This window comes from Tribolium castaneum, chromosome 4 (genome assembly GCF_031307605.1).
Source record: "Tribolium castaneum strain GA2 chromosome 4, icTriCast1.1, whole genome shotgun sequence".
In the NCBI taxonomy this organism is placed as follows: Eukaryota; Metazoa; Arthropoda; class Insecta; order Coleoptera; family Tenebrionidae; genus Tribolium; species Tribolium castaneum.
In genome coordinates this window covers 4,956,834-4,973,275 of record NC_087397.1, presented here as the reverse complement: position 1 = coordinate 4,973,275, position 16,442 = coordinate 4,956,834, and the positions used below count along the sequence as shown (strand labels likewise).

Here is a 16,442-nt window from a genome sequence, read left to right as displayed (position 1 = left end):
ATTCTGGTTTCCTTCCGCCTGTGTCTGTGCATACGAACCAATTATTAATTTTAACCGAGTTTAGGAGAGTTTGCTGACAACTAATTTTCCTTAAATTGCGATCAATAGACGTGTCTTTGAAGCTGAAATGTTATACCATTTCCCGGTACAATAAAACTTTGATTCTATACATTCGTTTTTTTTCACCTTTCCTAATGAAATAAAAGTAAACATGAGTTTTGATGTCACGGCGATCTGTAAATTCTTGTGAAAGAATTTCGTAGTCAAATACCCTTCGGAGCCGGTCTCCTGCTGTTAGTGAAAATGATGGTCAAGGTGGTGGACGGTAAGTATCATTAACTTCTCTTAATCCTTTGCTGTTAGTGTCAGATGTACCTGTTCAGAAGACAGTACACAACCTTCAGTGGCAGTGGAAGAAATGTGGGTTTTTGTGTTGTTTTTTGCCGTTTTCAAAGAGGTAGGAATATATCTTGTGAAGCGCTGTGTGATTAAGCTGTTACAAGTTTGATTAATAAATTGATTTTTAGTTGGGCATTCAAGCCATGTCAATTAATCCAGCCAAGATGGGTAAGTTTAGCAAGCGTTAATCAGTGTAAACTAATCTCAGAGAATGTAACAGAATAACACAAAGTTTTTTAATGAAGACACTCTAATTTTTTCTCTCATTCGTCTTCTAATTGTGTAATTTTAAACTGGTTTTAATGAGGAAAGAAGTAGTAATTTCATAGTTTTAGATGATCGCAAGGGTTTGGCCTTTCCGGATTCGAGTGAAATTGGGGGTGATTTCTTGTACGACACGGTGGTCCCCAACTGCCGAAATCACACGTACTGTGAACACTTAGACAGCTACCCTAAAGAATTATTCTCCAAAATATTAAAAAGCCGCGAAAAAGAGTTTTCTCGGTACTTTCAGAGTATGGCAGTAATAGAGCCCATTATGAGCCGGAACCAAGACACTTCGTGTATTTGTGCATCACGCAAAAGTATTATATACCCAAAAGCGGCATATAATATAAAAAATAATCTGAAATTTATCTACAACTTCGATGGATACAAGCAAGGAGTGTCCGTAGAGGTCTGCGTGATGTAAGTTTTTAATTTTATTGTGAATCAGGACGGACTTTAGTACGTGTTTTAGAAAAAATCAAATGTGCAAATTTTACGAGAAGGTGAGAAAATTAAAAACAAGGTGTCGACAAAAGTTCGTCGAAAAATTGTTACTGACGGCTGATGAAAATGGAAAACCGTACGCTGATAGGTACAGATTTCCATCAGCTTGTGTCTGTTCGTACAAGATAATTAGCTCTAATGTGTTTTTTACTTAAAGTTGGGGTAAGTTTCGTAATTTAAATTTTGTTTCACCGACTAACTCATTTTTAGTAACTGCAGAGTAATATATTTACTTTGTGGAGAAGTGAACTGAGACGATTTTATCCCTGTAATTATCGCAGTATTAGGTGGAAGAAAACGAGAGGAATTTATCACAATTTAGTGAATCCCAGCTAATAATTCTTGAAAAGTAATTACGTGTGATTTGTGTGATTATGACGAATTGTAGGTACGTAAGTTATTGAGGACTAATGTGTGTTTTTATAATTAAATTTTAGCAATTTTAGTCCGGACGTTAGTCAAGTTTTTATTTATTGTTACAAGCTTTACCAGTGTGTGAAACTGTTTTAGCATTTTATGAAATATTATGTTAGAACTAGCTTAAGCATTAAAAATGTACAAACAGACGAAAAGTATTGTATTATTGTAAATTTATGTGTACTATAAACTGTAATTAATAAAGCTGTTGATGTTCGAATGAACTTATTTTATGTGGGAAAATAAATAAAATTTGTTGCAAACAGGAAAGCTATTAATAACTGAAACCTAGATGAATTTCCTTCAGTTTTGTTTGAGGAACGGTGTGGTCTGATGTGTGTCCGTGATGCTGAGTTATTTGTATTTGAAATAGGAAGCCTCTAATTTAATAGTAATAGGTGAGTTGGTTAAATTCAACCAAAACGTAGTGTGGGCTCTTCTTGCATCTTTATTGTAACAAAAAAATTACACATATCTCACTCTTAATACCTTAATTAATTGCTCCAATTATTTCCACATCTGTTGTGGCACAAACCAATTGTTAGGTATAGTATTTAAATAAATACTTGAGGAAACAAGAGTTTTATTAAATTTTGTCCTGCAAAGGTTTGTTAAATCTTACATTGTGCGTGCAGAAAATTTCAAGTCGTAAAAACGATATTATGTTGATTTAAAGAGTTTATAGCTGCAAAATATACATTTCTTCGATTTATTGCTTGACTTGTTATTTCTGGAGGAAAGTGACGGCAAAAACAAATAGTTTTGATATAAACCATTTTTTATTTGTTAACAGATTCAAGTTTGGTACAAGCTTGAGTGAAAATAAATTTTTCTATAAGTTTAGTAGTAAATTAATTAACTAGTGGCAAACTAAAACCAAATAAATACGGTTATTTATTATGTATTGCTTTTATTTTAACAAAACCTAAAGCAATTTCAGTTACAACTTTAAATACTTTATTCGCGGTAAATATTATATTAAATCAACAGGTGTAATAAAATCGCTGAATTTGAATGAACCATTGTTTTTGATGTTGCTGTTGCAGACTGTTTATTGAATGTTATTTTGAAGTAATTACATAAATTAGATTCATTGGGCATTAATTATATGATATTTGAATGGGCACTAATTAAATTCACTGAGTCAGTATAGGGAGAATAAAAACGTTTCTGAAATATTTGTCTGAATGAAATTAAATCGATTAAATATTTGCGTATCAATCAAGCCCGGGATCCCGTTTATTTTTAAGGAGTTTTAAAAATTCTGACGCATCTTCTCTGTTATCCTTTACACAGTTTCGTGGATCTTCCTTGAAGGAGATTGATGTGGCCAGTGAAATCCATCTCTGCGTCACTTCTTAGCGCAAACCCTTTACAATTTGTTGGAAGTTAAACTGATCCTGCAAGCTACAGATACCTCCCTTGAATAACTTTAGGAAAATGCGACTTTCACTCAGATTTTCTTTAATTAGCAGATTACATAGTTTATGAACGTGATGTAATCACGGCCAGAAGTTCCAGCAGTGGAGCCGTTCCATCTATAATTATGTAAAATCGATGCTTTGGGATGATTGCCAACTCTAGGGTACCTTAAATGGCATTGTTAGAGCGAAAAAGCGGTTAATTGCTTTTAAATGAAACCGTAAAAGGAGGAAAAATGTTCCTGGCCCTAAAGACAGGTTTAAACGCCGCATAAAACTTCAGAATGAACGTTACTTAAATATTTACCAAATGCATTCTAATTTCATTTGAATTTTTAAATATTTACTCCGAATTTCAAAACTATATTTTTCTTGTGGCGATAGGTAAGTTATCCAGATGCTCGTTATAAACAAAATCTGTGTCATATTCGTTTTATAGCCATCCTACTAACATTCATTGTTAAAATATTGTTTCAGTTTGAATAGGTATAGCTGTAATTGTAGTCGAGTTTTGGTAAACAAAATGAGGAAAGTAAACACGCAGTTTTTATTTAAAAAATGCAGTAAAAATAAAATCGCAATTTATTCCTGGATTAAGTGCTCAGTATTTTTAGATACTCCGATAATAATATAACTAAATCAACTTTCTAGAATTAATTGTGTTTTCCATATTTTATTTGCACTGGGCTTAATTTTAATCAATCATAACAGTGACAGAAATAAGTGGTTCTGCTCTACGTACAGATTAATTTGTCATAATAACAAACAGTTGGCTTTCTTTACACAAAAATCATATAAATGATAAGCGATTGAGATAAATGATGCTGGTTGGGCTAATTTAATTAAAAATTGGGTATTGCAATCAGAGTGCAACCATTATGCAATCAATCAAACACATTGGCCAGAGTAAGCAAATTGCGTTAATTTTCTCCTCTTAGTAGTAAATTAGCTAAAATTAAAATATTTTGACTAAAAAATTTAGCAGTAGGTGTGGAAAACTGAAACGGTATTTTTCACATTTATTTTATTAAAATTGGTTCTATGCAAAAATGCAAGACGTCTGACGATTAATCGATACGATCGGTCTGGAATTTTGCTCTAATAAAAGCTCACCTGACTTGCTTGATTAATTATCTTAATGGCTTTGGATTTTTCCCTCATAAAACCTCTCCTGTTTTTCTTCCCGCAGTAAAAAATTGTGTTGAGATTACGTATTATAAGGGGAAAATATATTTCAGAAAGATTTAGCACCACAATGAAAACACGCAGCTGTAAAAACTGAAATTTCTCTCTATTGATTTAGGAGTATGAAAAGTTTTAATGCACGCTTTTAGGGCATGAAATCAAAGGTAATCATTACGGATGTCGCCAGACGAGACAATAAAATGAGATATTGGACGTATGAATGTAATTTCGAAATGCAATTTTATTGCCAGTTACGTTTTACAGCACTGGGTAATTAAATATTAAAGTGGAGTGCCTGTAATTGTTTAAGTGGTTGCTATTTTTAATGCAAAACTATTATATAGTGCAGTGATAACGTCTACCTTGAGCAACCAATCTGCTATCTTTCAGATTTATAAGCGGTATTTCGGAGCTAAGCTTTGATGTTAACTGCTTTGACAACACTCCAAACTTCAAAGACATGGTGAATTTGTACATTCGCGTGTTTTAGTCTAGAACGTTTTGTTAGATTTGTAAGTTTATGTACAGGTAATGAGCTTTAGCTCTCCACACGTGCATTATTCCAATTACTGAAAATTATGCAAATCAAGCTTATTAAATCTGTAATAAGTCGTAAAAATATCGTTCAAAGAAGCCTTTTGTTGCGATTGTATTTATTGATACAACTTTGCCAAACAGTCTGTTAAAGAAGCTTTACAAGAGCGCTGTTTGCTCGATTTGTGAGCATATTATTATAAATTGAAAATATCCAAACCTTTCTTATAATTTCGCTTCAAAATGTCAACATAAATGATAAAATTTATGAAGGGATTAGTATTCGTTGAAATAAATTTTCTGGCAGCACACTTGCGCAAGACACGAGTGAAAAATTCTATTCTTGGGGATTTGATCCTGTATTTTTTATGAGTTCGCATAAAGTTTTGGTTCAAGGGCACATTTAGATAGCGATCATTGTTTGTCTCTGTAATAATAAATTACGTTCCCACTTTGCTAAAATCAATTTCTTGCACACAGTGGCAAGCCAAAACAACTCATGTGTGTTTACATCGGGGATGTTGTAATCAAGTAATCCACCCATAAAAGGGTTAAATAAAAAATAATGTGGTTACCGGCTTACGAACCGTGTAATTGCCTTTGAATGCTTAAGGGTTTATCAGAATAGGACAGCTGAGGTGGGACCTATTATAGTGACTTTGTCGGCCGAGACAGTTTCTCCACATAAATAATTACACGGCAGGAAAATTTAATTAATATTTAGGTTTATATTTTAAGTGCTACGAAAGACAAGTGGGATTTTATTCTATCCTACTATACAATGTATAGAAGCTTCGCAAACATTTTTACAACGAACGTCAAGTTCATCACCTTTACATTTATGGCGGAATAATGTGGGTTTATGATTAAACCTCTCTGCAGTAAAACGGGAAAAGTATGTTGTATTACGACGATAACAGTTGCGACTTTGCCACAATTACAGTCTCATTTTTGTCCATAATCGATAGTTGACAAGCCATAATTAGAGATAAATTTTATCTTTTCAAAGCACGTTCGGTAGAAGTGCAATAATGTATAGTTATTTTGTCAAATTAACTGATCGCGACCAAAAATTTGTGACCACTATTCATTAAACGATTACACAGAACGTTCATTTTATGACACGTATTTGAAAATTAGAGAATGGAGCCTCGAGCGTGCTTTATGATCAAACAATATCGATAATGGACTCGGACGTGAAACAGAAAGGATTTAACTACAGTTCAGACAATCGGTTGGTTGTTTAATCATGGTTTTTTAATCGTACTAATTCCTTCCTCTTGGTTAATTACAACAGCAATTCAAGGCGTGATTGGTTAATTTAAATCCAAAAGAGACGTGTGAAGCGCAATTTTGGACAATAATGACTTCGGGTTAAATCTAATAAAACGGACGACCTTATGATTGAAAGAATACAAAAAATGTCTCCGTCTGAGACATTTACGAAAGTATTTCATTAAATATGTATTAATCAGAGGGTGGTGTTACAATGACGGACGTTTTTTATCGCTTTTATTGAGATATAGAGATGTAAGTGCGCAGTCGCTTTATGAATGAACGCCAACTTCCGAAAGCTCGAAAGCTCATGTATATAGTACCGCGCGGGCTTCCTTCAGCAGCGGCTCCGAAAGCTCTAATGCAACCACCTGTCGCACTGGCGCAGTTTCCAACTTGTTAAAAATTTCGACAAACATTTTGGCGATATCATAAAGTGATTTGTTTGAGATTAGCAAGTTATTCCAAGCTTTCGAGTGTTACTTAACAAGGTTACTGCAAAGTGTCATCAAAGTTTTGAGCGGAAAGCTGACGCGCTCAAGTAAGAACAAAATAATTTAATTTCCACTGTAATGTAAAGTCGGTGTAATTATATTTACCAGTAACTTGTTGAATAAAAACTTGCGAATTAAGTGCCCACTCGAGGAGCCTTATTCGCAGCTGCTGCAACTTGTAATTGTGAAATAGCAAGGAATGTAGCAAACTTGCAGCGTTTACACGGGAATTATATTAATATTCCATAAGCAAGGGAATAAAAGCTCGATTCTTAATTAACTTTTTTCGTCTCCGAATTTCGGTTCTAATTAAGTTTTCCATTGGTATTTTCAAATTAGTCTCGACGAAATCAGTTTCTATTAAAAACTGCCATAACTTGGATTAATTTAGCATTAATTAAACGACGAAATGCTTTAAAGTTTACCTTTAACGATGAATAACTCCTTATGCCGACTCAATTTCCTAATAAATTTTTAATACGGTTTCGAGGCTCGTCCATATTAACAAGATTAAACTCCATTTTAATAAAATTAAGGTGGGAAGATTCGTATTGATTAAATCTTTTAAAACACGGTAATTTGCGTTTTGCCACAAGTTAATTAAAGTTTGCTTCGGCCAAATATGCTCTCGTAACACTAATTAAAGGTTAAATTTTGCTTTTTATTCGACAGCAATAAAACAACACTGAAGCTTGCGACGCTTTAGTTGAGCAGAAGAATTTATTGATTTTTAGCGCAAACATTGACTGTCAATTTTTAGAACCGTCGAATTTTTTAAATTGTTTGCCCAAGAATTTATACAGCGCATTCTGATACCCAATTTTTTGGGAACAAAGTAACTCACTACAGAGTGATATCAGGCTGATAATCAGGAAAAGCCGAATACATTTCTAATTTACTGAGCTTAACTCAGTTATGGCACAGCTTTGAGTTTTCCTTGCTCATAGAGCAAAACAGATGTTATGGGATTAGGAGACGCACATAATGGAACATTATGCATTGAACATGACAGAATAAATGAAATCAACATTAATCTTGTTGCACCTAGAAGCCAAATCTGTTTTTAGAGTTGAATTAATTTCAAAGTTAATTACACAAGACTGAAACGTGCACTTTGGTGCAGAATCAAAGTTTCGCTGCTAGACTACATTATTTTTAAATCTTATTAAATATGTGACAACATTTTCCGTGTTCAATGCAGTGATTTGTAAAAGTTTGTAAGTGTAAAAATTAAATAATGTGCTAGACGTAGGTACCTAAACAAAATATGGAAATGAATATTAAATTTTGGTTAAGCAGGAAAATACGTTTTAAAATTAATTAAGTTGATCACCACCATTATCAAAATTGTTTTGTTAGATTTTAAATGGTGATTCCGAGACGGGCAAACACTTTTGAGTAATTGAAGGCAAGACATCAGACCCTTAATTTGCACATAATTTAAATTGTAAAAAAGCAAACGGATTAATTTTTACATTCTGTAATAATTATGCTAATGCAAAAATGAATATGTATCCAAACGTTGTTTTGTTCTGTCTTTGAAATATTACTTTGCTGCACAAAATTGTCAATATGTCGACAATACAGGTCCTCAAACAAAATTTTCTTCGCACTTTTGATTTCTCGAGAGCAGGTTTTTGACAATTTGTTGTCAAGAATGTATTGAGACACAATAACAGCGCCAGTAATGAACCCATTCAAAGGATATAACCCCTACGTACTTTGTTCGAAATGAATTGAATCTAACTACCATCAGTACAGCGTATTGTTACTTAGTAATGAAATATCTTTCGTAATTAAGCAGATAATTGCTTATTGTGGGCCACACCTACAAGGACTTAGTTAGATAAACTTGTCTTAAGTTTACAGAAAGGTTTCTCTGGTTAAGGTTACACCTAATCGTCTAAAAAGCTTGCTTAGGCGTTACAACTTTGTTTTATTTACATTTATCTTAAAGCAGATAGTGTCAGATGGAATCGATTTGCCATTAATGGTATTAAATTTTATTACCAAACCTGATAACATCAAGGCATAAATCATTCTAATGCGTTTACTCAAAATCGGGACCGAAACATCATGTTAACAAAATGTCAACAAATTTCATTATCATTAATAACACCTTGTAACGAATTTTTATCACGGAACATTCTGCAGTGGAATTACTGAAACTGGAATATCTATATCTAGGTATATTACAAGTGGATATACATATTCATTTCTAGCTCTAGGTAAATACATTTAATTTTGTTCAGTAGAGAGTAAATTAATATACTGCAACAGACTTAGTTCTAAACTCTGTTATTGACCGAGTATAAAACCAGGTTTGCCGAATAGAACAAAACTGGGAAAAAAATTGCTTCGAGTAGTATTCCTACTTCAAAAATTTTTGTAAATAAAAAAAAATGTTACTTTGGTAACATTTGTGTTTATGAGTTATTATGAATGATTTAGCTAATGAGCAAATGATTGTGCAATCATTTTTGTTAGTTGCTGCTGAAGACATCTTTTTGCCCCTGCGTTTCCCAGATTTTGTGTGAAAGCGGGTGACACAATAGCTGAAGTTGTCTGTGGAAAATTAGATTAGGAAAAGCGAAAATTCAGCTCAATAATCCCCGATGGAGACCGAAATAAATCAGTTGACATGACCGTCATCATTTTAAATTGATTACATTTGAAAAACACACCGAAAAATTTAATTTGCAGCTCAGGTCTGAACAAATGTTTAATTAAGAAAATAAATAATGTTAAACTTGCTACACAATGTAATTTCCCACATTTGGGCGGAACCATCGATCACAGCACGTCCAAATATCACTTTTTCTTCATTTCCATTAGCCGTCTTGAGAATCCCATACAGCACGGCAAAAACTTTCCCTCAAATGCTCTTTTATTCTTTCAGCGTTTTTGCAAGTGGTTAGTTTTTCCGCATTTGCTACAATTAAATTATTTGAATAATATATTTACACACGTAAATCACGTTTTAAAAAGATAACAGAGGACACGTGTTGTTTTTCTTGTTTCAAACCCATTTACACCATAAATTTTAGGTTCTGCTAAAATAATTAGGTTTGCCTGAATTTAACTAATTTTGTTTGTTTTCACCAACGTGTTTGCGGTACAATTCAAATATTTTTTCATAAATACATGTTTTTTATAATTAGTTTTTATTCCCATTGGACCCGACACAGTTTGAAAAAGGCGAAAATTATGCAAACGCGGTGGGAACAAAACACATGTTTTGTGCGGGAAATGTATTAAGTAATCACAGCTTAAATAAGATTTATGTGCGTGTTTAAAATTTCCTGCTACCTCGCCGTTGCTTCCTTTTGATATATTGATTGCTTGGTTAAGTTTCTACTTAGATTTTTGTCTCCAAGAGAATTGAGCATAAATTTAGTTCAGCAATATCAAGGGTAACCCAATATACATTTTTGGCGTTTATATGTGTTAAAGTGAGCAAAAGAACAATGCACGATTTGTTTTTGTACTCGTAAGTGCTTTTGCAAAACGTCTAGGCTCGAGGCGTTTGCAGTTATTTCAAGTCGCCCGGCGCCTCCACCAATTTTACCATATTTCCAAAGCATCAGAACAACAACGAATAAATATTTACGACGACATGCAATATTTATTTCGTACAAAATTGTGCAAAAAACTTGTGTTGTGGTTTTCCATCAACCCCTAATTGTCTCGGTTGAGGTTTTAAGTGGCTGCACTTGAGTGAGTGAAAACAGGCCTCATCAGCTCTACCTGCAAATCACTCCTAAACAGGCCAACTTATCAATTGTGGAATCCCATCGCGTATCTGGAATTTCATTACCTTTAACTTATCTCGGCGCGAGTTTAAATTAATCGTATTTATGGTTACCAAAAGGCTTTCAGGATATTCTATTCATGGTTTTTTGATCACGTTATATGAGTCGACTTATTTCAGAGTTGCTGCCTCAATCTGAAGTGTAGACTTTGGCGTGATAAGACATTCTTTGAGCCGGTGCTAAGATTAGCTCCCTCATCTCTCCACGGCAAACACTGATCCTCTTAAGAACGTGAACGCCAGAAATTAAACTTATATTTTTTTCAACACGTGGGAATTGTATCGCATTGGCAAAGCGCACTTTTTAATTAAAAAAATGATCGAGTAGTTGAGCCAACTTTGCCAAATTATTACGAAACGATAAATGCAGTGTTGTTTTTCGGAACAAAAAAACAAACAGTGTTTATTATTTCAGGCGATGCCAAGTGAGCCGCATCCCCGAATAGCCATGGAGACGTTACAAAGGGGGAAAGATCCGGCAAAAAACAAAAAGTTTAGCACCATCGGCTGAGCCCCAGCGAACAATGGACGCCAACACGACCAGAAATGAAAGCTTCAGCCTCGACTGCGAGCTGGTCAACCCCAACAGCACCCTCGCCAACGTGTACTTTCTCAGTGCGGTGTATTCGATGTACGCAATTATTTTCGTGGTGGCCCTAATCGGCAACAGCTTCGTGTGCTATATCGTTCTCTCGTCGCCGCCCATGCGAACAGTGACGAACTTCTTCATCCTGAACCTGGCCATCGGCGACGTCCTCATCACCCTCCTCTGCGTGCCCTTCACCTCCGTGTCCCTCCTGATGCAGTACTGGCCCTTCGGCGGCATCCTCTGCCCCGTCGTCAACTACTCGCAGGCGCTGTCCGTCTTCGTGAGCGCTTACACGCTCGTCGCCATCAGCATCGACAAATACATGATCATCATGTGGCCGCTGAAGCCCAGGATCTCGAAAAGATTCGCAACGTACATTATCGCTCTGGTGTGGCTAATAGCCGGAATCACGGTTTTACCCAGCGCTACATTCACGACCCTTATAAACGACGAGAACATCTTAGGGACGAGCGCCTACGAACAATGCGACAAGTAAGCCAGATTTTGTGTTATAACGGAAGTGTCGGCGCTGAAAGACGCAAATTCGTGCTCTGGTTTATTGCACTTGGACAAGAATTTAAATAGCGGGGGTATCGATTTTACGGTAAAGGCAAAGTTTATAGGTGCCGATTCAAATTAAACTGATTTCGCCCACTTGCTGACACTTTATTAAGCTGAGGAAATTTAATCAAATTATCCTCAAAATGGGAATCACAGAAACGCTCTGTGCTTTTTGCCTTCCATTTTTTTTATCATCGAGCTTTGTAAATGACTAAATGCTTACATTTGGGCGTTATTTACCTGTTCTCACAATATGTTCAATTTTCACCGAACCGTTGGCAGCTGTAAAACGCTATCAGCCTTTTTATTACAGTTCGATACTAAGATAAAAACGTTTCGGTCACTGGAAGCAGAATATAAATAGCCCTGTTAGAGTGTATCAAACAGTTGAATTTTATTTTGTACACATTTATTGTGTCGGGATTTTAGTTCGCAAAAAATTAAAATTCTCGTTACAAGTCCACTAACACTAAACTTGTCTTCATACATAGTTTATTAAAAGTAACAAAGACGGGTGAAGTGCCTTTGGTTTTAATTTTTAAATTCCAAATGCCTACGGCACTTTGGTTTACATAACTCCTTTTTTTTCGTCTAGCAATTTTGCTAGAACGGAATTTTCTGCATACTTAAGATATTTCAGAGTTGCTAAACTTCTACGAAACCCGTGTTGCCCCTGGCTATTACTTTTCCACCTTATTTGAAAAAAGTTTCCAAAAATAGCCAATAATGCAATTAATACAAATCGAATTAGATCCGCTTGTTCCTGCAATTAGAAACAAAAATGTATTTAAAAAATGTAATTATTATAAAGTGATAAAATTTCCGCTTTGTGTTAATAAGATTTCCCTCTGATCTTTTATGCCGCACCACTCAGGACTTGGCACCGCTTATGCATAATGCAAAAACCGCTCCAAATTTATTTGAAATCATTTATGCTGTTTACTTGTAGCTAATTGTAACACTTATTTATCAATTATGTTAAGTCAATAATTTTATTAGAGCTTTGGAGGGTAGGAGCACAAGCTTGGTTAAAACAGAACGGGTAAATTAGCAGTAATTGAGAAAATAAGCGGCAAACTAATCCCTTTTGGAAAAAAGATCGCTTTGAGGCTGCAGTATTTCCAACCGTTGTCGTTTACTAAAATTTTTGTCATTGCCCCAACATTCGAAATAAAAACTAGAACCTTGCTAGATAGTTGCATATTTATGAGGAGAGAATTAAAAACAACAAGAGCAAAGAGTAATAATTTCATGCCCCTACTAAATCATGTAACTTCATTTGTGTTATAGCGATACACGCATATTTATTAATGAAGAGCCCTCCGCACGTTGCTCAATGTCAGACTGAATTTTGCATTACGTTTGGATTAAAATTAGATTTCCTTTCATAAATTAATTAAACAAAGTATTGTTTCCGTCTTATCGGAAGAAAGATTTAATTGTCGCACTAATTAAAATAATTATGGGCACACAAAGAAAGTAATGAAATTAGAATTGGGAGCGAAATTACACGCTGTGTACCGCAAAATGAGTGCATTCACTAGATTTTTCATTATTCTAAAATAAATCTCGTGTCGCGGTTATTATTGTGCAAGAATAGTTGATTGACAATTGTTTATTTTACTAATTCTTCGCACTAACAACAGTTGCGTAGTTTCAATTAACATGTTTTAATTGGATTCAATTCAACATCAATCAATCTTTCCAATCGGCGTGATTTTGACCGAAAATTCAATAACAATATTCTCAGGAAACGAAAATTAGACTCATTGTTGGCATAATGGCACCATATTTAACAGCTTCATGTTTGCAATAGTACAGGTAATGGCAATCTCGTGTCAGGCTGCGATGCTTTACATCTGTCAATGAACCTCCAATATTACAAAATTTATCGCGCTTAATTAATACAGCAATGAAAAATTCCAGACCCGAGGTAAAAGTTTCAGCCTGGTGGCACGTGCGCCCACATTTATCACAAAATTGGTGATTTAATTTTTCCCTGGCGTTTCTCTGACGTTCTAAAATAATTTCAATAGTTGTAGTGTGTTAATTGCAGCTACAGTTTTCTAATTTGGTGATACTGATAAGAGATAAAGCGTCCAAGCCAGCGGAAAGCTTTTTAGCAAATTCGTCATGTGCTTGCCTCTGTAATTTTCGAAATAACACATGTCCTTTCAACAACATTTATCAAGTGTAATGTTTCGTCTCTTGTAAAAGCACTGAACCATATTCATGTAGTAATACGAGACAAAGCATTTTGCTGGCATGTTTTGTGCTTTTATGATTGACATCCTTGATTTCATAAGTGAAAATACAATCTAAGCGTTTTTCCGCTACTATCTGATGTCTTTATTAAACTGCGTTAGACATGATGGATGGAAGTTTTCCTGCGTCTCTAACGAGAAAAATTATGAACTGCTCATTTTGCCAGATGCAGCTGTAGTGCGTTTAAAACATTACATTCCGAATTGTTAAATAAAATGTTCTTTCCTATTATTAAAATATTTACAAAGAAGTGATGAAGATGCAAAGCATAGTGGAATTTATTTCAATAAAGTTCGCTGTAAGTAAGGTCTATGCTGTCAGAAATCAGAAGAGAACTCTGTTTACCACTTAGTAAGTTGCGATATCCAAATAATTGCACGTCAATGCTTAGCATTAGAGCATCATACATCGTCTAATCCAGTCTTTGAAGTTACTTACAAACCCACATAGCTTATGTATATTGCAAACCTTCTCAAAGACACTCCTGTAATGCAAGTAAATACCTTCGGATAAAACCGTGCTTTTCAGGCTGTGGTATAAAGATTATATCTATTTTAGTTAAGTAATCAACTTTTTGGCAGACGTTTTGCTCCTAAAATGATTGGCCAAAATACACAAAAAAAAGATAAATTTCTACAATAATAACACTAACGACAACAATTTCAAACTTTTATTAGACTTTTCTCATTTTTTGCAAGCGGCACATTTTCTTTCACTGTTCGCTGCCACCAGCAACGACATTTGTTCCCTTTCCTTTCAGATATCATTTATTAATTTTATAACAAAGCATTTTTCGATGGTGTAATAATTGTTGTAATGACCAACTTCCAAACCTTGTCTACGATGATACATTTCGTTCCATTTCATTGTAAACGAAAGAGAATTACCGAAGTAGTGTTAACAAAATATAATCATCTAAAATTACTATTAATTAAGATAGAGTCTAACAAGCAAACGATTGTTTTTTGAAAATAAAAAATAAGCCGGTAATTACTTGTTCATTTCACTTTTCATAAGTCACATCCTATTCTTAGCTTATTTATTTTTCACTGAGCTTTTTTCGGAAAAAACTTCTCAGGTTTCCGATAAACTTTTCAGTAATTCTTTTAGCGTTTTAGCTCTAAATCTGTCGGGAACATTTATTTATCGACATCTTCATCAAGGGCGAAGTGCCCGTTTCTTAAACTTTCTCCTCGACTCGACAGGGTAAAGTAAACTTCACTTATTTTTTAATAAGCTAGATGTGAGAGTTATTTTAGTATTTCTAACAAGAAAAAAATCAAAGGTAAATAAACTAAATCTTATTAAACGTTTGCCGAAATTTCTTTCAGTCATCAGATGTAATAAATCTGGAGGTATTATAAAGTATGTTTAAGATGAAGGTAAATATGGGTTTTAATTTTGTAAGTTATTGCATACATAAAATTTTTGGGATAGCTCTCACATGGAAATTGTTTTTGAGAGTGGACTAAATCATTTTCAAAGTTTTACTTTGACTTAAATTCGACCTATCTAATAATATGCACGATCAACTTGAAACTTCCGAATTTATAAAGTTGACTTCACAACTTTACAGTCGTTATTAAAAAAATTTGCAAAGTTAAATAAGGCATCCTTTTTACGGTTTAATCAGGAATAATGCAAGTATTAGAAAGCAACTTCAACTCTTTCATACCGTAATGATTTTTATGTCAGGTACTGGCACAAATACAATGTACAATAAATTTGCCACCGCCTAGCACATTTGTATTTATACTGGAACATAGAACAGGGAGCAAATTAGCTATTAAACCGGTCAACCGTTCATACACACATTCAAATTTCACATCGATTGTTTTATTAATCACCTCATACAGGTGCATTTGGCGGTGTTTGCTTAGGAAATTAATATTGCACCTTTGTATTTCGCTTATCTTGTTGCGATTCGCTTTGTTTCAGATACATTTGCGCAGAAGAGTATTCAAAAGTCGGCCAGGAGTATGGTGATCTCTACACAAAAGTTCTAATGTTCCTACAATACGTAATTCCTTCACTCGTTTTACTCTTTACGTACACCAGCATCGGTGTCGTAATTTGGTGTCATCGCATTCCTGGTGAAGCAGAAAATTCCAGAGATCAACGAATTGCAAAGAACAAAACAAAGGTAGGAGATAAGGGTTTTCTTCTTGCTCTTGAAACCAATCACAGCGACTTCATCGCTGGCTGGATTCCATTCCGCATTGGAATTTTACATGTTAGACAGATTTGTAATGGAATATTTAAATGTGATCCGACTATACATAAAACTCACTGTTTAAAATAAGAAAATATTTTTTTCCTGCTAGGTAATTTTTGTAAAATTCACAATTTAGCTCCTATTTTTTTCATTGGTTGTAAAACTCCAACAGCAACAATAAATCTGTTTTATGCGTAGGTGTCACTTATAAAAAATTACAAACAAGGTGCTCAAAATAAAAAAACACATTTGCTGATTTATGACAGCACCAGGATTTTATTTCAAACAGGTACAAGCCCACACGAATTAATATTTGATTTTTACGACTTTCTTTAACCGAAACTGTACCTACAAACAAAATTAGCTCTAACGACACTTAAAAAAATGCCAGACATGTGATATATATTAATCACCTGTTCCTCCTAAAAGTATATAAATAAATTCTCTTTTAAAATCAAATAAAACGTACGTGTATTTATTTCAAAGTAAATAAATGCGCCGAAGG

At 34.3% G+C, this 16,442-nt stretch overlaps 1 protein-coding gene across 5 annotated transcripts in view; it reads left to right on the top strand.

Moving 5' to 3' along the window:
• The first annotated feature begins 1,891 nt into the window (after positions 1-1,891).
• LOC664001 (RYamide receptor) overlaps positions 1,892-16,442 on the top strand; it is a 35,767-nt gene continuing 21,216 nt past the window's right edge. For 2 of the 5 annotated variants that reach the window (XM_008202971.3, XM_064356013.1), the window contains exons 1-3: positions 6,325-6,543; positions 10,723-11,388; positions 15,661-15,865. In XM_008202971.3, the coding sequence (XP_008201193.2) occupies positions 10,832-11,388; positions 15,661-15,865 (762 nt within the window). In that variant the 5' untranslated portion in view covers positions 6,325-6,543; positions 10,723-10,831. 5 annotated transcript variants of the gene reach the window in all.